The sequence below is a fragment of the Hemicordylus capensis genome, chromosome 3 (genome assembly GCF_027244095.1).
Source record: "Hemicordylus capensis ecotype Gifberg chromosome 3, rHemCap1.1.pri, whole genome shotgun sequence".
NCBI classification, from domain to species: domain Eukaryota; kingdom Metazoa; phylum Chordata; class Lepidosauria; order Squamata; family Cordylidae; genus Hemicordylus; species Hemicordylus capensis.
The window spans coordinates 219,485,062-219,509,080 of record NC_069659.1 but is presented as its reverse complement, the minus strand read 5'-3'; the positions used below and the strand labels follow the sequence as shown (position 1 = coordinate 219,509,080).

At 41.4% G+C, this 24,019-nt stretch overlaps 1 protein-coding gene and 3 non-coding genes across 4 annotated transcripts; all 4 read right to left on the bottom strand.

Annotated features, from left to right (window-relative positions):
• Positions 1 to 40: 40 nt before the first annotated feature.
• On the bottom strand, positions 41 to 24,019 carry TIMM23B (translocase of inner mitochondrial membrane 23 homolog B). Its single transcript, XM_053310880.1, has 7 exons — positions 23,709 to 24,019; positions 20,355 to 20,413; positions 16,886 to 16,979; positions 15,385 to 15,469; positions 10,979 to 11,037; positions 9,034 to 9,144; positions 41 to 491 (listed from the first exon to the last, which is right to left on the bottom strand). Exons 1-7 carry the CDS (start codon positions 23,815 to 23,817, stop codon positions 376 to 378), a joined length of 633 nt encoding a protein of 210 aa, XP_053166855.1. The 5' UTR covers positions 23,818 to 24,019; the 3' UTR covers positions 41 to 375.
• LOC128352676 (small nucleolar RNA SNORA74) lies at positions 11,563 to 11,765 on the bottom strand. The gene has a single exon (XR_008320572.1). It is a non-coding gene; the product is annotated as a small nucleolar RNA SNORA74 (small nucleolar RNA).
• LOC128352677 (small nucleolar RNA SNORA74) lies at positions 16,120 to 16,324 on the bottom strand. The gene has a single exon (XR_008320573.1). It is a non-coding gene; the product is annotated as a small nucleolar RNA SNORA74 (small nucleolar RNA).
• Positions 17,404 to 17,607, bottom strand: LOC128352675 (small nucleolar RNA SNORA74). The gene has a single exon (XR_008320571.1). It is a non-coding gene; the product is annotated as a small nucleolar RNA SNORA74 (small nucleolar RNA).

Genomic DNA, 24,019 nt, shown 5'->3' with positions numbered 1-24,019 from the left:
CAAGGCTGACAAATGCCCTGTACTGAAAGTGAAAGTTAGCTTTAGGGACACAAGCTTTATTGGAATCGATGGAACCAGTACACAAATTTTATAGCACAGCACAGATGACTGACATGACCTGAGCCAAAGTACAATAACTCGGGCCCAGGCAAAAGTGAACATGCACCAGAGACAAGTTCTTGAAGTAGACAATTGCTCCACTCCCTCACAGATAAAACAGCACTTATCGCAGTCTGACAGTGGAAAGAATGTGCCAGTCCTGGTAACCAAGTCTTCACAGTGAGATTCTGTAGTCTACAAGAGTTTCCATTCTTCTCCATGCTCTATTGAAGGGACAAAAGTCTGATTGCACTACGTGGGTGGAGTTCACTCCATTTAGAGGGACTGTCGCTGTACTGAGCCCTTCATGTGCTCCCAGTTGTTATAGAGTGCATAGAGGCTTGTGAGCATGAGTCCTGCAATGCCACCTCGTGCTATCCCCCGCAGACCACCTGTAGGAGAATAAAGTGATGGTAAATCAAAGGCATCAGAATGTTACATTTTGTCTCATTCATACACCCGTGAGGCAAAATATCAGACAAGTCACATAGCATTCACATACTATTGATTTTTGCCATTAGTGCATTAAAAAAAATTGTCAGTTTGCTACTAGTTTATAGATTCACACATACAAGAATATTCAACATCTTAAACAATTATTTAGACAGCAGGCCATCTTTTCTAGATTTTTTTTTTTAAAGAGAGGGGAAATGAAATATTTGAATGTTTGATAAATATTTTGTCTTAGAGGCCCACTGGTTGCTTTATTCAAGATATATTTTCCAAAAAATCCCAATCCTGTTAGATACAAATTAGATCTCAAGGGGAAAAATTAAATAGATCCTTGTAGAATACAAATTCTAGATAGGCAAAAGTCAGATATAAAGTTTCAGAAGAACTATGAATACCTTTTCAGATTATGAAGAATATACTTCTGTCTACTATCAAACTAGTTTCATGAGAGCAGAAAATTTCTAGAGGTATGGCTTGTTCTACATGAAGTTTATATTTGAATTTGTACATGGAACACATGGTTCTAATTTCAAATGCACTAGAAGAATAGCAGCTAGCAGGCTTCCAATTTTACCATCTCTGAAAGCTGCAGTGGCAACAGAATTTTTTAGGATCCAGTGCTTGGACTATTACCGTTGCTTTAAGTGCACAAGGCGTGATAATTTTATGCAAGCAATTCTTGCATACTTGAGTCTACAGTCAGCAGCTATACAAGACAAATAAGAATTTTAAGTACTATAGCTAATGATGTAGTATTTCCTAATTACCTGGGGAATAAGCACATCCATACTCAAGATTTCAGTTTGGTAGTTTTAGTTTTATCTACATCGAGATACCTAGATCGTGTTACGTGGGCATGTACCAATATGCAAATCTATTGTCCTCCTTATTTCAATATACATTTCTAGACTTGCGCCTTGAACTGATAAGGGTAGTGTGTATCACAAAGAATGCTGCAAACTATTTTTAAGCCAAAGAAAGATTCAGAGTGCGGTGACAGGAATTATTTGTGAAAGCTTCTGCCTCCCCTCTGTAAGCTCATTCCACTGCTCTCTGGAATAAAAATCGTGTTTGGAATCTTTCATCTCTCCCTGTTCCCAGGTTAGTTCAGAAACCCATCTTAGTCAGTCAAGGTTATCAGACGAATTCAAGATTAAATTGAAATTTTAAGGTATTCAAGCTTTTGGTCAGTAAACAGCAGATTACTGGCTGTGCTTTTAGATTGGTTGTTATTATTGGCTGCTGCTGTCTGTTTTGATGTTTTTATGACAGCGGTTTAAAAAGATTTGTTGCTCACTGCCCTGGGGACAAACGATGGTAAATAAAATATAAAAATAAAAATTTATGTATTTCTTTTATTTAATGTATATACTGCCTGACTCCAAAGGCTCCAGACAGTTCACAAAAACAAAGACAAACAAGACCAGGCATTTAAACAGGACTTAATTTTTTTTAACATATTCAAAAATTACAGCAATTAAGAATTTAAAACATTCAGGTAATAAAAATTAAAAAGATGTTTATTTTGAAAATGGCCCCGTTGCACACAAAAAGCTGCCTCTTTATTTATTTAGCAAATTTATTGACCACCTGACTTCCTTAGACTCGAGGCGATTTACATAAATTAAAATGAAGACAAGAGAAAGGGGGGGGGGAACACCCCCCCTCAATTAAGAACTAAAAGCCTGACAAAATAGATTTGTTTTCAGGAGCTTCTTAAAGGACAGAAGGGAGAGGGCATTACAAATCTCAGGCGGCAAAGTGAGGTGGCTGCAACAGAGAAGGCCCTCCCATGAAACCGGGCCCTGTACTTCCCCTGGGCCCAGAAACTGGCAGCCAATGCAGCGACCTCAGCAAAGGTGAAAACATGATATTTTCTGCTGCTGATAAGCAGCCGGGCTGTGGCATTTGGGGCCAGCTGAAGCTTCCGAGTCGTCTTCAAAGGCAAGCCCAGGTAGAGTGCATTGCAATAGTCCAACCGAGAGGTGACAAGGGCATGAGTTTGTTTGCCAGGGCCTGCCGGTCGAGGTAAGGCTGCAGTTGGTGAAGCCGATGAAGCTGGGCAAAGGCTCCCCTGGCCATGGCTTCTACCTGCTGTTCCAGCAGAAGCCGTGAGTCCAGAATGACCCCCAAATGGCGAGCCTGCTCTTTCAAAGGGAGTGCAACCCCATCAAGGGAAACACTTGAAACCAAATCTGGCCACATCGAGAACTGAACAAAAACCCCTCTGTCTTGGAGGAATTAAGCCTGAGCTTGTTTTGGCCCAACCAAACCCTTATAGCCTCCAGACACTGGGTCAACACATTCATGGCATCCCCGGATCAGCCTGGGGTGGCGATGTATAATTCGGCATCATCAGCATACTGATGATACCTCACCCCAAACCGATGGATGACCTCACTCAGTGGCTTCATATAGATGTTAAAAAGCATGGGAGCGAGGACTGAACCCTGCGGCATTCCACAAGAGAGAGGTCATGGACTAGAGCACTCACCTCCAATGCAAACTGTCTGAAACCGTCCACTAAGGTAGGAATGGAACCAGCACAACACTGTGCCCCAGATTCCCAACCCCTGCAGATGATCCAGAAGGATACCATGGTCGATGGTATTAAAAGCCACTGAGAGATCTAATAGAACCAAGAGAGGCACATTCCCCCTCATCAAGGCTCCGATAGAGGTCATCCACCAGAGTGACCAATGCCATTTCGGTGCTGTGCCGTGGCCTAAACCCCGACTGAAAAGGGTCAAAGAAATCCACTTCATCTAGGATTCTCTATAGTTGAACAGCAACTACTTTCTCCAAAACCTTCCCCAAAAAGGGAAGGTTGGAGATAGGTCTAAAATTCTATAATATCTCTAAGTCCAGGGAAGAGGACTTCAGGAGAGGGTGGACCACTGCTTCTTCCAAAGCTAGAGGAACCTCTCCTCTCCTCTTTGTGCAGCGCCTGCAAGTTTGAAATAGGCAACAAAATATAAATGTATTATATTACTAAAATATTAAAACCTACACAATACCAGAGTTAAACTGTATCCTCTGAGTGACTCACACAAAGTCTTGAAGTGTTTTGCAACTGTTTGCTTATGTCCCATTTACTCTTGTGACACAGGATCCATTATGGGCTATGTCTATTTAGGCAGCATGGAACCCACCTATATTACACACAGTAGACAATGAGCTGTAACAGGATTCTTTGTCACAAGAGTAAATGGGATGCAAATAGTTTGCAAAACACTGCAAGACACTATGTGGCTGAGGTTGTGGGCCACTCAGAGGATTCTTTGTCAGAATATATGGGATGTGGGCAGTCTGCACAAGCTATGATCATAGACATCTAGACATTTCTGCAGTCTTGTTCTTTTACATAGCTGCTTGCAAGCAGGACAGAGGAAAAGGCTCTCATGCCAACAGCAAAGTCCCGTTCTGCACTCAAATGCTGCTGCCCAATACCTGAATTAGGGAAGACTAAAAAATAGCACAGTGGAACTAAGCACTAACACATGTCTCCTTGTATGAAATTGCTCCCTGAAACATTCATATTAAGGTGTAGTTAAAACAAACTGTTGTGTTTGGCAAATGGGTAAGTTTTGAGACTTACTAACCTGACAGTGTTCAGAACTCTCCTCCCACCTCACATCTGTTCACTAAGTGATAGGCTGAAGCCTTCCTCTGCAATCACAATTCTGCTGGCTTTGGATAACAACCAGCAAGTCTCACAAAGCAAACATCTTTCATTATCTCTTACATACACACAGTTTAAGATACAAATGTAAGAAAACAGTTTACACTGGCAGGCTGCAATATCTGAAAAACCTTTACAGTGTGCTCTATCCAGAACACAGTTCTGTCTTAGCAAACTGCACCCCACTACTGGCCACTAACTGAGAAATTGGGTCCAGGATAGGAAACACACCCTAAAAGAACAACACAGGCTTTCTGGTGGGCATAAATATGTTCCTTGCTGCCAATTGACGTTGCCTTTGTTTCCAAATTATTCTATTCATCAGTTTGCCTTAGCCTACTTGAGTAGCAAAATATACTTTTCTATCTCCTGCAGAAGCATCCTACCAATGTTGATACCCACCAAAGGTGAGTGGGTCAGTGAGGCCTATACAGGAGACCCTCTTATTTGTGGGGGTTCCATTCTTGCCTATAGGCACGAGCATGGAAACCGCAAATAAAGAAACCTTACCCCTATGGGAATCCAGGGGTTAGGGTCCTGACTTCAAAAAAGGGCCAAAAAAGCAAAGGGGCAGAATTAAGAGAAGCATAGTATCTTGCTCTCTAGCAATGCCCATCAAACTCCAAAATCAGCTGAATTATGGGTTAATATTCACCAAACAATTTTGTTTTTGAAAAGAGCCACAAAATGACTCAGTGCTGTAAAATGGCGACCAGAAATGACACCAAAGTCATTTCCGGCCACTCAGGAATTGTGAATAGACAAATTTCACCTGCTTTTAATACTGTGGATAAAGAAACTGGTTCTGTAAGACCCGTCTGCAGATATGTGAAATAATGGATAACGAGGGCCTCCTGTACTAAGCATTTCTACTAAATAGAAACCATGCAAATTCCACACAAATACAGAACATTCTATCTAAACTGATTAAAAATACTGACACTTCCCATATTGGATGCCTTATTTCAAGCAATGAGAAGCCAGACTCTTCTCCAGGCCCAAGGCCAAAGAAAAGGTTTCAGCTGTGCCCAACATGACCTTCCTCTCCAAAGAAAAGAGAGCGGGTGTGTAAGGCTACACAGCTCCAGAATTCTAGAAACCTGCATTGTACTTTTACGATATCTAACTCAGTTATTCTGGCAAACTCCTACATTGTTACTTTATTACTATTTGATCTTCACATATACCCAGACGAAGGCCACCAATACTGTTCCACACTTTCTCCTCCCAACTGAAGGAGCGTAACATGCTACATACTATTCGGTTTGGGAAACTGATACTTCTGGGGAGGGCTTGCTTATTTCCCTATCACCATGGCCAAGAACTGTCACTGACATCAGTGAGGGAGGAGGGAAACTCTGGCAAGTTTTTCACATTCTGTGTGAGCTTGCAGGACCTTACAGAATGTTGAAGGCACTGAGAAAGGAAAATACTGTAACTTGTCTCAGGTGACGCAAAACAGTTTTTCCTGCTATCTTTTGCTTGGATGGGTGACATGCAATTAGTATTACACTAAAATCCAGAATTTCTTCAAGTCAGCTCTAACTTCTGACTTGGAAAAGGGCGGGGGGAGTGTGTATGTGGCAGACTGGTGGGGAGGGAGCCTAAAGGAACCAAAATTAAGCAGACTGAGAAACTACTCTGCTAAGATGGATTGCTGAAGATGTCAACTGGGGTAGGAAGGGAGGGGAAAATAGCAGAGAAAGAAGGAACTGGCCTATTCAGTCTCCAAACAGTGTTGGGCCAAATCACATATTACCAAAAATGCATAATATGGCCCTGTCTGTGTTTGTGTTTTGAAGTTAAGCAGTAGCTGCAAGGGAGGCAATAAAGACTGGAACCGAAGGGTATATTTAACCCTTTCTTGCTGCACCATGGTCCTGATGAAAGTCACAATCTCAGAGGCTGGTACTGCAAGTTTCCCTTCTGGGATTAATAGCAGCTTCAGGGGTTGCAACTTTAGTTAGGAACACAGCCTGATGAGAAAGGGTTAAATATCCTCTTGCTGAAGTCTCTATACTGATTGGTCCCCACTCACAGCTATTTAACTTGAAAATTGGAGGGAGGGAGAGAGAGAAATTATGCAGGGCCAGTGCTCCCTCTAAGGTGTGTGCATGTGCACGCGCTCACACAGTTTTTGATGTCTGCTCAGTCCATTTTAGATCCCGCTCAGGTTGAATCAGGAAGGCCCCACTCTGAATGAATGTGCACACACACTGCTTTGATGCTGCCGCCCAGAATAAAACTTACTCCGCACACAGATGAAAAAAATTAGAGAACATACTCTGCAGGGCCAAACTTATTTAACATAATAAGTAGTTTGGCCCTTAAAATATAAAGGACAATTTCTCTCTGCTCTCAGAATCTCCCTGCATTACCTCACTTACATAGCTATGAAGTGCTCAGGTTCAGAACTGGCAGCTATTTTACATTTCTTGCATTTTCGAATGGGATCCGTACCTCCCATAAAAGACTCCAAGTCAGAAATATAAACCAGCACAATGACTTTTTCAAAACACTCTCTTCATTAAGAGGCTCATCAAAACTTTCCCAATTTCTATAAGCCAATTGTGATGCCCTATGTCAATTGTGATGTAGGGCACATGTCAGCTTGCAGTTCAAGAATATTAGTAACTTTTTAAAAAGCATGTGCTATGTACCCAAGGCTGAAGGCAGAGCATGTCCTAACAGGTACTTTTAATACAGGTACTGTACTAAAACTACAGTGAATGCTACTTGCATGGAGGGTGAAAAAGTGATCTGCTGAAACCATACATTTTCAAACTGGACTGTCTTTTAGGTCTTAAGGAATTTCCACCTTCAACCTGCTACCAACGGAGAGCTCTCAAACAAGAGTTATTTTAATGCTGTAAATGTTCTAAAGATAGCTGAAAGAGCTGCAGACAAACTTAGCAGCAGTTACCTTTTAAATGAAATCTGAACCAAGGTTTTCACATCTCTTTTCTATGGATACATACATTTCTGGCACTTTGAGATTACAGGGTTGTTTTTTTCATGTGCTTTGCCCAGCACATTACTAATGGATTACTAATTCCAATTAGCTTCCAGATACTATTGTAATTACTTCAGCTAATTGTGCTTGGCTAGGCTAAGAATTGTGTAATGCTATAAGCAGTAGAATATGCAACAGTGAAGGCAAGTAAAATATATCTGCCATTTAAAACCAATGAAATATGCCTCAAGAGTTAACATATCTTTAAATAAATAGAACAAATAGCTTTATTGCTTGTGATAATGTCTGGTCAGGCTGGATCTAGAGAATGATCTACCCACCTGTACTAGGCAGAAGTTCAGGCAAATATAAGAAGCCAAATGGAGCCGGTTTACAATCTATACACGTTTCCTACTTTGGGGATCAGTCTTCTTGGCTTCAGTTTTAAAATCTGTATACAAAGAAGCACTAGATTCTTCTGCTTTGCTACTTAACTGTTATTGCTCTCATTTAGGCTCTATGTGGACATTATATCCCAAACCACCGAATATGTTTCAAAGTGCCAAGAGCTGGTTGGAGGTCCCACCCTAGCACACCACTAAACCATGAGCAGCTAGGTTGAGGGTATCAGAGACATGCCAGGGTGGGATCTCCAGCCCACTTTCAGCATTTATAAATGTGTTTCTGATAGAACATCCAAGCAAGGCTCTACACACTGCTATAAGAGGATTTCTTCCATCTCTCTGCCATTTTTCCTTGGACACCACGTTCTATCATCAGCTTTGTTTCCACAAGTCTCATGGAGAAACCTTTGTAATGGCTATTGCCGCATATAACAATGCCTAGAGGAATTTCTAGAGGTATTAGGCCATATCCGAGATGTTTCCCCTTCAGATGCCCGTTATCAAGGATACTTTCTGCCTACAACCTTGAGTCATTCTAAATACACTGCTATCCCCTCAAACAAGCTAAAACTTTAGATGCCCATTTAGCACCAATTGTTACTATTCTAGTATGAACTCCTTTATTGCCTGGCTTACTGTCCAATTACTCGTATCTTTATTATAGAAACTAGTAATGATGATTCAACATGAAATTATAAAGCTCTGCAGAGACTCCAGCTCTACTTCCTGACAGTACAGATACAGTATCCTATTCAATTCTAACCCACTGAACTTTTAGATTTTATGGCCACACTTGTGTATCACATTCAGTACCAATACATTTGTCAGACAAGTAATAATACACTGAACAATTCAAATGCTTAGGTAACCTACCATTACTATAAGGTATCTAAAGAAACAAAGCCTATATTTAGAATACATACCTCATTTTCCTACCTCATCCAATCAATAGCAAAATGTCTTACTTCTACGATCTGTTCCATGGCATGGTCACAAAAAGCAAGACAGGATATTTTCTCACCCCTAACTCCTATTTTGGAAACTGTTCTCCAATTGCTGTCTCTTAGCCCTGGATACCAGTTTCTATCACCAGTAATTAGAATTCTGAGGTGCCTGCACTTCCTCCTGCCTTAAATAGTCATGTGGGGCGGGACGCAGGCACCAAAGAGGAGCTGTAGAACTCGATACCGAGAGGCTTCTGCACAGGCGCAGAACCCATTCTAATGGGTTCAACGGATCACGATCCAGATAACTTAGTTCCCAAGCTTATGCTTAGTTTGCAAGAACATCACACTATATCATCACAAAAATCAATGATGATGGCATTAAATGATACACAAATAACTTAAGAAAAATGCCCTATGTAGTTACACTTCTAGACATATGTACTTTTGAGCCAATTCAAAAAAAGCAAGTTTAATATAGTCATTTTGCCATCATACCTGTGCTTTTATACAGCATTCCTGTCATGGTCCCAGCAGCTACTGTGTTCAGGTCATCTTCGGCACCTCGTGTTTTCTCTATGACAACTCCAAATGCGCTATACAGCAGTGCTGGAATGGAAGTTAAGTTGCCAGTCAAACAAAACAAGAACCACATCACAATCAAGCCCCACTGGGATGAAACAGCCACTCATTTGGTTGTTTAGGGAGAGTAAGAATCACCTTCAGGTAGATAAGCAAGGAAGCATTCCAACAGTTATAGACCATGAATGGTTGAAATGGTTATAATGTGGGCACAATAAGCTAGTAACTTTTGTGAACTTATTTGCTAGCTGAAATTTGGTTAGATTTTACACTGCATTAATTTTGGGCTCACCAATTAAGGTCTTAAGGAGCATTTGTATCTTCTTTGATCAGTATTGCCCCCGTATATTTAATAACAAAAACGCACCAAGCAAATAACATAATTAATGAATGGCCTAGACTCCATGTTCCTGCTGAAGCCAGAACACCACAAATGTTTAGATCCCCAAGTTACAAAAACCAGCAAAGTCATCTTCATTTTTTAATCTGGAAACACAGAATTAGAAAGCCTCTAAAACTGTTGGGGAAACATTAGAAGTCTAACTCTAGTTCAACAGGATGCTTCCATAACTACTAGTACAAAGAGAAAGAAATTGGGAGAAAATAAAGTCACTGAAGTGCTGTGTTAAAGAGATTATACAGTCGCCCCTCGCCAACCGCGGTTGGAGAATTTGCGGTTGACAAGGCATTGTAACCAATGTGAAACGGGGTTAGGGGAATCGCGGTCGCAAAAAGACGGGGGGGAGAGTTAAAAATAGATAAAAACACCCTTTGACCCCTGGAAATCATCCTGACCCCCGGAATTCCTCCCTAATGTCCAAATAATCTCACCAAACTGTGGATACTCAGGTCGTGGTTGGCAAGACCTGCCACAATGTCCCAATCACGGATATTCAAAGCCGCGATTGGGAAACCCACGGTTGGCGAGGGACGACTGTAATCTTATCAGATATGAGATGGTAAGGACTGAACTGGAAAGCTAATACATGAATGCAAAAACTAGCCCTGCAATGCTAGAAGATACAGAGTGCTCAGATCCAGTGGTGCTCCTTCTGACATGGAGCTATACATGTTCTTAGTAGTGGTGGGGACACTGAGCTACCTTGTCCTTGATAAGCCCTGGGTTTATTTTAACTGGGTCAGCTGAAAGGTTAAACACAGAGTATAAGAAATATGGCAGCTATGAATCAACTGGAGGTTTTTTGTTTTTTAAAGAAAGCCCTCTAAGTTTAAGAACATACAACACTGATATACTTTTGTTGCACTGTCCAAAGATGCTAGGCCTTGGCTCAAAATGAATTGATCTAGACTGTTTTACAAATATTGATCAGAAAACCACAGATGTTGGAACAGGCAAGCTTTGTGAAACGTGCATTTGAACTCCCTTCACAACATGTGCAACAAGACAAACACAGCTGTTACAAATGATACTTTAACACAGCTGTGAAGCTTCTGTTAATGTATCACTTATAACATTGAAATCTTGAACTTATGCACCTTTGAGGCCAAGTGGCTATTTTCCGTACTCTGATCTATGACTTCTCTACTGACAGCAAAAACTATGTGCGTGCACACACGCACACAACAACCAGCATTGATAAGTGGCAATCTTTTCAGGCTCCCAGATCTTAAAAGTACTTGCTTAAGGAGGCAAGTACTTCCAGACACCTGGTCTGGAAGTCACCTTGTGCAACACACACACACACACACGGCTCCCAAAAATTAAAGCAGCCAGATTGCTAGACAGAATTTCATTCTAATTTCTCCAGACTTCCAGATTAACAGAGAAATTGAGTTACTCAAGATGACCTTGTCTGAACATATACTACACAGGTTTTGTTTACCAAGGAAAATTACTTACCTAGAGATCCAAGAGTGTTGGCCCATAATGCCCCTTGCCTTGTCACCATATTTAAAATCCTACAAGAAGTAATGAGAGCGAGATAATGAACTGCATTGTTTTACAGTGAGGTATAATTTGCAGCCTAAAAGCACACACAGAAAGAGAGCACTTTTATGCCATTTAACAGTTATTGGTCTATGTATTTCATAAGACAATGGTGAAAAAAAGGGATGCTGAAATGAATACTTCCACATAAAGAAACATCAGTTATTCATTAACTGAACAAACATTTGGTTTCTAGCAAACTAGTAGTGCAAGCTGTACTAAAGAAAATGTTAAAAATAGCTGGGGACAACTCTTTAATATTGTGGAACCAACTAATTATTAATGGCAGGTGGTACTGTGTGTCAAGAATAACCAAAATATATCTGCAGCCAGTCTAAATTCTGAGATCAGATGTATGAAACTTATTTGCAGAAGTTTACTCACCAACCTTCAACAGCACTGATAAACTTTATAAAAAACATGACTTGCAAATACATCTTCCTTTTATAAGAGTCACCCACACTACCACAGAAATTCAAGTCATTGCACGCTGCACATGTGTATGCTTCCAGACTAGTGCTAAACAGAATGTTAACTGCTTAACACACTCTCAGAGAAGCACAGTACAGCCCACACTGTCGCCAGCTGCTTCCAGAATGGAGACAATGGCAGACAGATAAATCAGACCGTACTTTTATTTCCCAGAAGTGTAACACTGTCACAGGCAGGGTACTGAACCAGACAGCTGACTACTGCTGGAATTTAGGGACAAACAATGGATTCGATCCCAAAGGCACCCCTTGGCATACAAGTGGTGTCTTCCACTCCCAAAAGAAGTTTTACATAGTTTATACCTTGCACTAGAGCATTTCATATCTAAAGACAATCTTACCATTACACAAGTGGAAACATGAGGACTGCTATTCAAGTTACCCATTGCAGCACTGCACAAATACACCTGACAGTGCTTGTGCAAGTATTAACTGAACAGCACTAGTGGCTATTTCCCTTCTGTTTACAGTTCCTTTGGATCCAGCCTGTACTGATAACTATGAAACATCAGCTTGATTGATGCCAACTCAAAGCAGTGAAGGCCCTGTACCCTTTGACACTAGAGATACTCTTCACAACCTTATTTTTGGGCAGGGGGAACAGACGTGCCTAGTGCTCGACCCAACCCCGCTGTCTTGAATAGGTAGGATAGGAGAAAGGCAGCAGCAGTTCCATAGATATGGGGACTCAGAAGAACCAAAAACACGGTGGCTGAGAACTGGGCTCAACACAGGAGAAGAGGGACATTTTAGAGTTAGTTTTCTGTCAATCTGTTACACTGCTTTGTTGTACTTGTATGCAGAGCTTGCTTTTGATTTTGAACATTAAAACCAAGTTTTTATGTTCTTGCATGCCACCTTGAGTATAGAAAAGACAGTTTATACAGGATTTTAATAAGATATTGCTGCAGTAGGGCTGCATCAGATTAGAAAGAGACAGAATTCCCTATTGCCTGAGATGTCTAGACAGATCTTCCAATGTTCCTAAAACCATCTTCCTAGTTTTCTCTGATCCTGAATTTTTTTTGTCTGTTTTCCAGAAAGCTGCTCTGTCATATGGGTGTAAGAAATTCTCTATCACCTTGTTTATAAAAGGACTTTTGCATAAATCTTACAGGTATTGTTACGGTTTTGCCAAAGAGCAAAGGGAACATATAAACTACACTTTGGTTTAAATACCTATGCAATGAATATCTATATTTGAAATCAAGAGCATACAATTATGAATGTGAAAGGTGAACTTTGAAGCATTTCCTTATTGTTTCTACAGGCATAGGACCAATACAGCAGTGATTAATATGACTCTGCTGCCACCTGTTGGCTCAGAGACAGTAGTTCAGGAGCTACTGGCCTTTTGACTTTCCTTGTCTTTCCTTTCCAGCCAATACTGCAATCTGATTGGTGGCTAAGTTGTTTTCAATCTCCCTCCTTTGGGTGCTCAGAGTTAATTCTGGCTATGATTAAGAATGCTGACAACTGGTTGCCCCTTTAAAATTTGCAAATAAAACCAATTCTCTGCATTGGATTCAATGACTGCCCTTGGGCTTATCTCTCAGTGTTGGTTATCTTTATTCATGCCTTTATCCAGGTCTGCTGGCCATGTGAGAAGTTCCAATGTTAAAATCCCTTAGACCAGTGGTTCCTAATCTGGGAGCCTCTGGATGTTGCTGAACTACAACTCCCATCAGCCCCAGCTACAATTTATTGTGGCTGGGGATGATGGGAGCTGTAGTTCAGCAACATCTGGAGGCTCCCAGATTGGGAACCACTGGTCTAGACCTTTTTAAAACAACAACAAGCAGCTGTCATTTATAACTGGCTCCACCTCTCCAAGCCCCCACTTTGTGCTGGCAGCTCCCAAGCCTCTGGCAAAAAAAAGAGTATCTCCGGGAAGTCTTGAGTCTGCCCAGTCCTGTTCTACAAGCCTGGGAGTACATCTGTAGGCCTCAGATTGCTCAATATAACAAACTCAGGTTTTAAAAAACACACCAAAAGGGTCCCCCTGGTTGAGAAATTCAAAGAAATGGACACATTTTATATTTATTCTCCACTATGCCCTGTGGGGTTAGAATAATATAAACTTTCAAGATCTACAGCCAATAAAAACTGCAGTGATTAGATGGCTCAGTCCTTAAGAAACCAGTATTAAACCAGTATTCTAACAAAACTATGCATATTTCAGATATAATGCCTTTCCTAAAAAGATTGTCTCCTTTTTGCTGACACCAAACATTTTCACAAACCTTCAAAACTAGGAGCACCATAGTTCCACTTGTCCAGTAGATTGTAACTTGGGGCGTTGACACTGCCTATGTACTTTCACGCCAAACCCAACAATTGAACTATGCTGAACTATGCTCTAAGCACAGCCACATCCAAAGCAGAGAGCAAGCGGCTGCTGAAGAGGAGGGCACACGCATCAGAGAAAAAGGGGCCTCCTTGGACTTGCTCATAAGCACATCCAGTAGTATAATACTAAGCTGCCAGTGAGGAAGAAAACAAGGAGGCACAGAGAGAAAAGGGACTGACAACAGTCAAAGACATGAGTCTGCAAAAACAGTGGCCATAAATCTGGCCAAATTCAGGTATTTCTAACGTACGTTGTTTTTGACCAAGACTGCCCAAGAAAAACAAGGAACCTTATTTTAAAAATAAGCTTACAGCAATCAAAAGTGTGGTCAAGTTCCAAAGTCTTGCTAAAGCAGTTTCACACTCTGGCTTGCTTGCTTGCAAACCATAGTTACAACAAGTCAGGATTTGCCAGGTTTGGAAATCACAACGCATTGCAAATTTCCTCCCTCTCACATGAAGAGGAGGTGGGGCATGCAAGTCCAAGGCTCAGCATGATTGCTACACTAAATGATGATGATTAGGTCTGATGGGCAAAGACGTAGGTCTCCTGGGAGACAGGCAGTTAGTTCCCTTAGGTCTTCTCACACCCTTATTTTCTTTATTTTGTGTGTGAGAAGCGAAGAAGAAAAAATCTATCTTTTAGTAAACTCCTCCTAACTTAAGAGACTTTTCAGCACAATTCAGGACAGTGACAGTGGTGTCAGGAGAAACAACTCCTAAGCTTTGTGGCCTTGTTCTTTTTTGCTGTATAGACACAATATCCTTAATTTGTCTCTCCAAGACATTCTAAAGGTGTTACTTTCATACTGGCCAACTTGTAGAGAAGTTTTGTATTATCTACTATTACTACCATGGACATTTATATACTGCTCTTCAACCAAAGTTAGGAGAGCTGGTCTTGCGGTAGCAAGAATGACTCGTCCCATTAGCTAAGCAGGGTCTGCCCTGGTTGCATATGAATGGGAGGCTAGAAGTGTGAGCACTAATTTGATAAATGAATCAAATAAATATAAGATATTCCCCTCAGGGGATGGAGCTGCTCTGGGAAGAGCAGAAAGTTTCAAGTTCCCTCCCTGGCTTCTCTAAGATAGGGCTGAGAGAGATTCCAGCCTGCAACCTTGGAGAAGCCGCTGCGAGTCTGTGAAGACAATACTGAGCTAGATAGACCAATGGTCTGACTCAGTATATGGCAGCTTCCTGTGTTCCTAAACCAGCCAAAGCGGTTTACATATGAAAATGAATACATAAATAATATGGTCCCCTGTCCCCAAAGGGATCACAATCTAAAAACTCTCTCACTGGCACTTCCAGCAAGTTAGAATGAGAAAGAAGGAAGCATGTGGGCCTTAAACATCTCAGAAAGGCTATACAATCAATGATATTTCTGAGTTCTTCTGAGAACAGGACCAAAGAAGAAGCAGCAGCAGCAATTATGGGTAGCTGAAAAATGGATCTTTAATGGTATGATGTACTTACTGTACATTTCTAGGTTTGGACCAAGCCATGCTTTGCGTTTCCTTCAGACCCAGCCGCAGGCCATTCAGTGCACCAAACGCAGCTCCTATTAAGGCAGGACATCACAATTCATTAGCAACCAGAAATGAGAACTGAACACCAAAAAGTGTAGTGTTGACATTTACCAGGTGTTAAAACAGCCATAAGCAATGCAAACATGCAATCTACGGGGAGCGGGGGAGATCACTACGTTTTCACTAAAGCAGATACAACAGATGTAATACTGCTACTAGCCTTACACTATAGGCCAATAAAATTTCACAGGTGGGGTGAGGAGGCAGGATGAAGGGAGGTCCCCAAACCCTTCTTTGCTCCCAGCCATCTTCCCCTTGCATACACGTCTCCTCTTTCCACCCTGTGCCACACCTCACATAAAACTGTCACCTGTTCTTTACACTGTGGTGGTGGCAGCACGGCACAAAAAGGATGTGATCTTTCAGTCCTAAAAGAGGTAGGAGCATGAAAAATTGGAGTGGCAAATGGTACACATTTTAATTAACGTCTAGGGATAGCAATTTTTAAAACATAGTAGCCCATACACGGAATCTTCAACAGCAGTTCTTACATTTCACAAGTTACAGAACTGGCAAAATATTGCTTTAAAAACTGAGCGACACAATATTTTGAGCTTTCATTCATCAAACCACACAGACAATACCTATAGCATAAAAGTTATGGTCATTGGCACTGCAGATGTGTGTATGCTTCCATTCTAGTGCTGAGCAGGATGAGAACTGCTCAGCACACTCTCAGAGAAGCACAGCATTGCCCTCACCTGCTACCAACTGCCTCCAGAACGGTGACAATGACAAGCAGGTTCAAACAGACAGCACCTTGATCTCCCAGCAGTGTAACACTGTCAAAGACACGGTACTGACACAGACAGCTGACTACCACTGGAAGTGAGAAACAATAGTCTGCTCCCAAATGATTATGATCATGTTTTGTTGCACACTCTCAGCAGTAAGAGCCCTGTATGCATTGCACGATAATGATTATACCCCAAATATATTTTGGTGAAGGCAATAATAAAATAAGCTGCCCAAAGCTTACAAGTCAGGAAGGAGTACCAATTTAAAGGGCGGGGGAGGGCAGGGAAAGAGAATGTAGCTTAGAAACGAATGTAGCATGAGGCTTTGTGACATAAGCTTTTGAGGACTACACAGGAATCGCAGGATGCTGGTACAATGCATGCAAGTTTATGTTGCTTGTTTTAGCTATAAGGCAATACACTCTTCCCACAAATTGGTATCCAGTTTCTGATGCACACTGAGTGTGACACATCCTTTATTGTGGACAACTCCATTTTATTGTGAGCTGCCCCAGAGATCAATTTGTTATGGCGTGGCTAACAAAGTTGTTATTATCTGCGACAAAGAAAGACTCTTGAAGAATTCACAAAAAGTATGTGTGAGAGAGAGAAGTATACATATAATGAAATAAATTAAAACTGTCCCCATACCTGTCATGCAACATCCTCCAATTGTAAAGAATGCCAGCTCAAATCTGCCCCTAGTTTTGCTAGCACCAGTAGGTAAGATAAATTCATCTGTGTCCTGAAAAAGAATATCTCCTTTTGATGTATATGCGTATGAAACCTTTTGCGTTATGGACAATGGATTAATCTTTCTTGGGCTCCCCCACCCCAATTTTATTTGAAAATATACAATAGTCATCTGTGCCCCTCACCACCTTTTAGTTAATAAGGCGACCGAAAGGAAAGGATATTAGCTAATAAGTTATGTAAGGGAATAATTCAATATATGTTAACTAGAAGACAAATGTTCTTTTATAGACATATTATACATTCAATGAGAAGCCAGAGCAATTAAAGTGTTCTTAACACAGTATTACAATGAGCCACAAATGTTGCAGAAGTCTTCAACTGTATACATTGCGTCTCTCAGGAACATACATACAGTTTACCATATAAATTCAAGTCATGACATATCATTATTTATTGAATTTAACTTTTATGTGTGTGTATGCTTCCAGACTAGTGCTGAGCAGGATGTTAACTGCTCAGCACACTCTCACAGAAGCACAGTACTGCCCAACACTGCTGTCAGATGCCTCCAGAACAGAGACAATGACAGGGAGGTTAAATAGGCAGCACTTTCATCTCCCAGCAGTGTAACACCGTCACAAGCACGATACTGACCCAGACAGCTGACTACCGCTGGATTTTAGAAACAAAATATACACAGAACCACAAAATCCCAGATTATCAAGGGCCAGTTTACACAGTTGTGTAAAATAACTTTTCAGTTCATGCTGATCTCTAGAAGAGGGTACTAAAGGCTGCGGCTGAAAGCCGCTAGAAGTTGGACCCACGCATGACAGATCTTTCAGTGCTGGCACAGCAAGAAGGTAAGTGAGCACTCTTACTCTCAAGTAAAGTTGCCTGTTTGGTCTGAGTCCGCCTCTCTTCTAGAGGCTGATAAATTGCAGCGGATAAGGGAGGCTGTTTCATTATGAGGCTAGCATATACACTGCCCCCAACAATTCACAGTGTTAAGTCATGGTACTAAAGCGTGTCCAAACTACCAGGATGCTTTCTGAGATTGGTTGGGCAGGCGGGGGGAAAGGTCCTCTGCTCTAACCTGAACAGGAAAGGTGACACATCAAAACTGGAGAAGGGCGGGGCGGGGGGGGGGAGTCAGCATGGCTTAACTTCAGGGCAGCTTTGCAAATAATCAAAAACTTATTTGTTGAAAAGTAGTATATAAATATTGTAAGAATATTAATAATAAATCATGATTCAGAAATGGTCACAGTCACCTACTTCCTGACTGTGCTATTTTCTTTTCCCCAGCTACCCACTGCCACCAGATAAAGCTATTTAAAGCACAAAGATGGCATAAAGGCAACAGTCCCCCATCACAAACAACTGCATCTTGCCTCTGGACATGGCTAATAACTATTGACAGGCAGATCCTGCAGGAACTTGACGAATCCCTTTTTAAAGTCAGCAGCCACTACACCTTATGGCAGTGAATTCCATCATTATATGCTGTGTGAAAAATATCTGTCTGCCTCGGATGTATTGCTGACCAATGCTATTGGATGACTCTCGAGGGTCCAGTATTGAGTGAAAACAATTGTTGACCACTTTGTCCATACCATGCATAATTTTATAAACTGTTATCATGTTGTCCTTCCTTAGCCTCCTTTTTCTCACTGAAAAAGTGAGAAAATGCTGCAGTCTTTCCTAGAAGGAAAGGTACTTCAATAAGGCATTTCCCCGACTTTCAGATTTCTGTATCCTATAACTGCATTCAGTAACATATTTACTAAGCAGTGAAACAAAAATCATTGTTTTAAGTTTTATAGGTTTCAAGAAAATGCACTTTAAAGTTAGCCTAGCAACACACCTCATTGGCTGATGCAATTATGACATCACTTTCTTGTTCTGCTCTGGGGCAGAGATACTGCAGCTTATTCTGCTGGGGTGTTTTCCTGCCTTCTTTGCTGCCAACTAAAAGGCCCACATGTTATTAAGGTGAGAAACTACATGGGGGTGGGGGGGTTCATTCAACTCTGCTACCAAGTAATGAGGAGGTTGCAGCTCTGATTTGGATGGGATACTGCGTGGGTGGGGAAACTGGGCAACTCTCTCTTTCTCTGATACTGCAAGCCTTTGGTGTATGAGGCAGTTGCAACTCTGTTTTGGGGGGGGGGATACTGGAGGGGGCCTGAGGAACTCTACCACCATCTCTAGTGATCCTGGAGGTGGGGCTGGAGTGTTGGGGGAGCAGCAGGCAAGCAACAGACAGCATCTAGGCCAAATCAGAGCTGCAACCTCCTCATTACTTGGTAGCAAAGTTCGATGAATCCCCCACATTCTGCCCCTGCCCCACCAATGTAGTTTATCACCTTAATAACTTTGTGGCCTGTTAGCTGGCAGCAAAGAAAAAGGCAGAGAAAACCCAGCAGAATAAGCTGCAGTATTTCTGCCCCGGAACAACAACAACAACAGAAAAGTGATGTCATAATCAAATCAGCCAATGGGAGTGTGTTTTCAGTCTCTTTTCAGGATAGCAGTTTCCAGCTAAGTTTAAAATACTTTTTTTAAAAAAAGGAAAACTATAACAGAGCACTGATTTCCCCCCTCTATAGGTATTGTATAAGTAACAATTGACAAGACAATGAATTCTGAAATTTAAGAAAATACCCACTTCTCCAATATGAGTGCCCTTTTTGGCATTTTTTCCAACTCTACAATACTTTTTGAAATGAAGCAACTAGAAGTATATGCAATATTTGAAATATGACCACAACATACATTTACATAAAAGTATCATAAAGCTGGCAGTTTAGTTTTTCAATCCGTAACATGGAATTGCCCTTTTCACTGCCATTACACACCAATCTGATGTTATCACCAAGCCTTCTGCCACAACCCCAAGATTGTTTTCACAGTCAGTCATGGCCAGTTCAGTTCCCAACAGTGTATAAGTGAAGTTGGGATTGTCTGCCTCAATGTTAAGCTTACTTAAACTGATTCTCATTTGCCATTTGTTGTCCATTCAGCAGTTTAGAGATCTTCACAGTCTGGGTGGGTTTTCACCATCCTGAATAATTTGATACCATGAACTAGTATGGCCACTTCACTGCTCACTCCAGATAATTTGTGAATAAATGAAATGGCATGCATCTCAATACAGATCTTTGGGAGACCTATTGCTCACCTCTCTCCATTTAAAAAGTAGTCCACTTTTTTATTTTTTACAAAGTACTGATCCATAAGAAAAGCTATCCTCTTATCCCATGACTGTGAAGCTTACTCAGACATTGGTAGGATTCCATCATACAACTTTTGAAAATCCAAATATGTTTACACAAGCTTTACACAATTAATAAGATTTTTAGAATGTACAGTCAAGTACAATTACAGTTTACTGCAATCTGAACAAACATGTGCATCTCACCTGTATAAGATACCTAGGATCCACATTTAAATATGGAGACAAAGGGCTCATCCCAGTCACTGCCAAAAAACAAAGCAAAACAACCAACCTGTCATACTCTTCAGGATAAATTTTACCAGTACTAGGGTCTGAAAGTGCCTACAACAATAAAGGGCTAGCACAGAAAATAATGAACACATTGAAATAAAAAAGTCCTCTTTCGTGCGTTAATATGTCTATCAAGCAATTCATATTCAACACAGAGATATTCATCATGTAATTTGCTCTATGGATTAAACTACTTCCACTAACACTTGGAAAAAACCCAAAGTTTCCTGGCCACCTAAAATTTTATTAATTAATTATTTAGTTTATGTATGTATGTATTTAATTTATATATGCCCTGATGCCAAAGGCTCTAGGTGGTTCACAAAAAGAAATACAACAAAAACAAAATAAAACAAGCTGTTAAAATAATTTGAAACATTGAAAGATTCCTAAAAGCCTGGCTAAAAAAATGTGTTTTCAGGGCTCTTTTAAAAGCAGGTAAATGTATGATGTTGCTTAAAAATTCAGTTGGAGAGGGGCAGATCAACAAAGTCAGCTTAACGATTAAGGTTAAAGACTTCATAAGCTCAAGTTACTTGTTAGTTGTTTGAAAACTCAATGAGGTTTCACTAAAAAAATTTAAGTCTTACTCTAGAATATTATGGTGGCACAAATGTGCTGCTACGTTAAAGGTAAGAAGAAAAACCAAACTGTGTTTCCATGCAAATTTCATCAAAAAAATTAAACAGAAGAGCAGCCTTGCTGGATCAGGTTCAAGGCCTATCTAGTCCACACACTCAGTTATGTAACCCACCACATGCCTCTGGGAAACAACAAGCAGGAGATGAAGGCATGCCCTCTTTCCTACCACTGCTCCCCTGACTAGTATTCAGAGGCATACTGTCTCTGAACCTGGAAGTAGCCTATAGCCATCAAGACTAGTAGCCATTGATTTGTCCTGAATGATTTTGTCTAATCTTGTTTTAAAGCCATCCAAGATGGTGGCCACATTTCGTGGCAACAAGTTCTATATATACTCATGTTCTATTGCTTGTAAAATATATACCATCAGTCCAACTGCTTTAACATTTTCTGCATATGAATTAGGTGAGCAGCACTCTCAGGTGTCCACATTTTGTGCAGATACTCAAAAATAAACACTTGTATCTCTGTCAAAGTTTACCCCGTTGTTGATGACCAGAAATTGCCTAGGTTTTTTTGGGTTTTGTTGTTGTATCGGCACTCAATTCAGCTGCGTAACCATGTTCTTTTGTTTTTGTTAGAGAAACGTTGATTCTATATTTTTGCCATCAGTAGACTTAACACTCATCATTCTAATGTTCTATTCTAGTATGGGCACAGATGGCTACACATTTTTTTTTTTAAAAAGGCAGTTAAGTTTCTCAGCTAACATGGAACTTCTGTCTCCACCTAACTGACCACTAATCAGGGGCCTGTTCCCCTCCCACATTCTCTTGCTCCACTTTCACTGAATTTTATTCCAATGTCAGTTGCTAGTGACACTGTGGAAAACCAGTAGATGACACCAGAAGGAATGTTTCCCTCAACAGAGAAAGAGAAGCAATGCTAGAAGATGTGCTGATTCACTAACATGTCACACTGGGGGACCCATATGAGGTACCTCAGGATAACATTGGTAATATGTGCAATTATTACTGAATGTGCCCCATTACCCAGATAGCTGAGGAAACTAACAAAAAACAGTGTCACCAACAAATATGGCACATCTAATACATTTAGACAACCTCATACTTTCAATTCTAAAACCTTCTAAATTACAGGAAAACCTGAATATCTAAAAGCCCTAGGTTTAAGGCTTGAGTAAAATTCTTAAAATTTTTGCTTATGGTTTAAAAAATATGGACATTTAAAGTTAATGTGGCAATCTTCAGTTTCCTATCATACTATTCCCTCATATTTTATCTTGGCTTTAAAAATTACCCTTCATATAGCAACACTGTGCCTTCATTTTACCTCCACATTCCTCTCAACACTGATGCATGTCCTCATTCAACAGATATACCTTTACATATCATTTGGTAGATCTGACTGTGATTTATGAAGGCATACATGCATGACTCCTGAGAGGAATATGAAGGTGAAAGATGAAGGCCAAGTATAGCTATATGGAGGCTATTTTTTTTAGTCCATATAACAGAGGAAAAGTCCAGAGTGGTTATATGACAGGGAACTGAAGGTTACTACATTAAACTTTAGACATCCATACTTTTTAGACTATGCGTAAAAAATTTAAACAACTTAATTCTAATCTTAAACAAAAGACTTCAAGACACTTACATTATAACCATAACAACAACTAGGGCTGTGCACTGTCAAAAGGATTGAGTTCGGTTCCAATGGTGACAACACACATTGCGGAGTCTTCATTGGACTGATCCAATAGAATGGGTCAAACTGATGAGCTGGGAGAATGAGGAGAACCTACTTTGTAGCAATGCAGTGGGTTATCCTTCATCAAAAACCTGCAGCACCACCATTTAAACACACTGCTTTTCCTCCCTAGCAATCAGTCTAATACACTTGGAATGGGATATATTTATTCATTTATCTAACATATTTGTATACTGCCCAAAACGCAAGATACAATGTCATCACTTTGTATCCTTCTTTGAAGCATAACTGGTTGGCTGCTGAGAAAGTAAGGTGGCGTTTAAAAGTGAAGACAGAGAGAAGAGATTTGTAAAGCAAACAAATCTCCCACCCTGACCAGTGTAAGTTTTAACATTCATATGGCAGGCGAACCCAAATCAAAGCAATACCTGCTTTCAAGGCCCAGGAGTATAAAAACAGCCAAAAGTCTGAGTAAATTCTCTGCCACAGGATGTGGTGATGGCCGCTAGCTTGGACGGCTTTAAAAGAGGCTTAGACAAATTCATGGAGAACAAGGCTATCAATGGCTACTCGTCTGGTGGCTGTGGGCCGTCTCCAGCCTCAGAGGCACGATGCCTCTCAGTACCATTTGCAGGGGAGCAACAGCAGGAGAGAGGGCATGCACATACCTCTTGCCTGTGGGCTCCCCAAAGGCATCTGGTGGGCCACGGTGTGAAACAGGATGCTGGACTAGATGGGCCTTGGGCCTGATCCAGCTGTTCTTGTGTAAGACATTAAGTGACCTTGAAGAGGAGCCTGTGAAGGGAAGCCTCATTCCACCCCTCGCAGTGGCCTCGTGCGATGACCCCGCTGCCTCCCGCCACACTCTTTGGGCCCTCCCGGCCTCCCCTAAGTATCCCCCTTCTTTAAAAGAGAACGAGGAAGGGGGACCAAGAGCGAGCCTCTAATACTCACGAGGGACTCCTGCCAGATCCGCCTGGGAGTAGCCCGGCCCGCCAACCCCTCCGGCGCCGAACAGGCCTCCAAGGCCGGAGCCCTTCGAATTCCCGGCGCCCCCCTCCATGGAGACCGAGCGCTGGGGGGAGGCCTCAGCCGCCCTCTCCCCTCAGCAGCGCTGGCAGCTCTTTTTCTTCCCCTTCCTCCTCCTCCTCTCTCGGCCCCCACGCCGCCCGCGGCTCGTGCTGCCCGGCCTCGCGGCGAGAGCGGAAAAGCGCCTCCAACGACCTCTTCGGAGGAAAGGCCGCTGCCGCTACCGTAAAGCACCT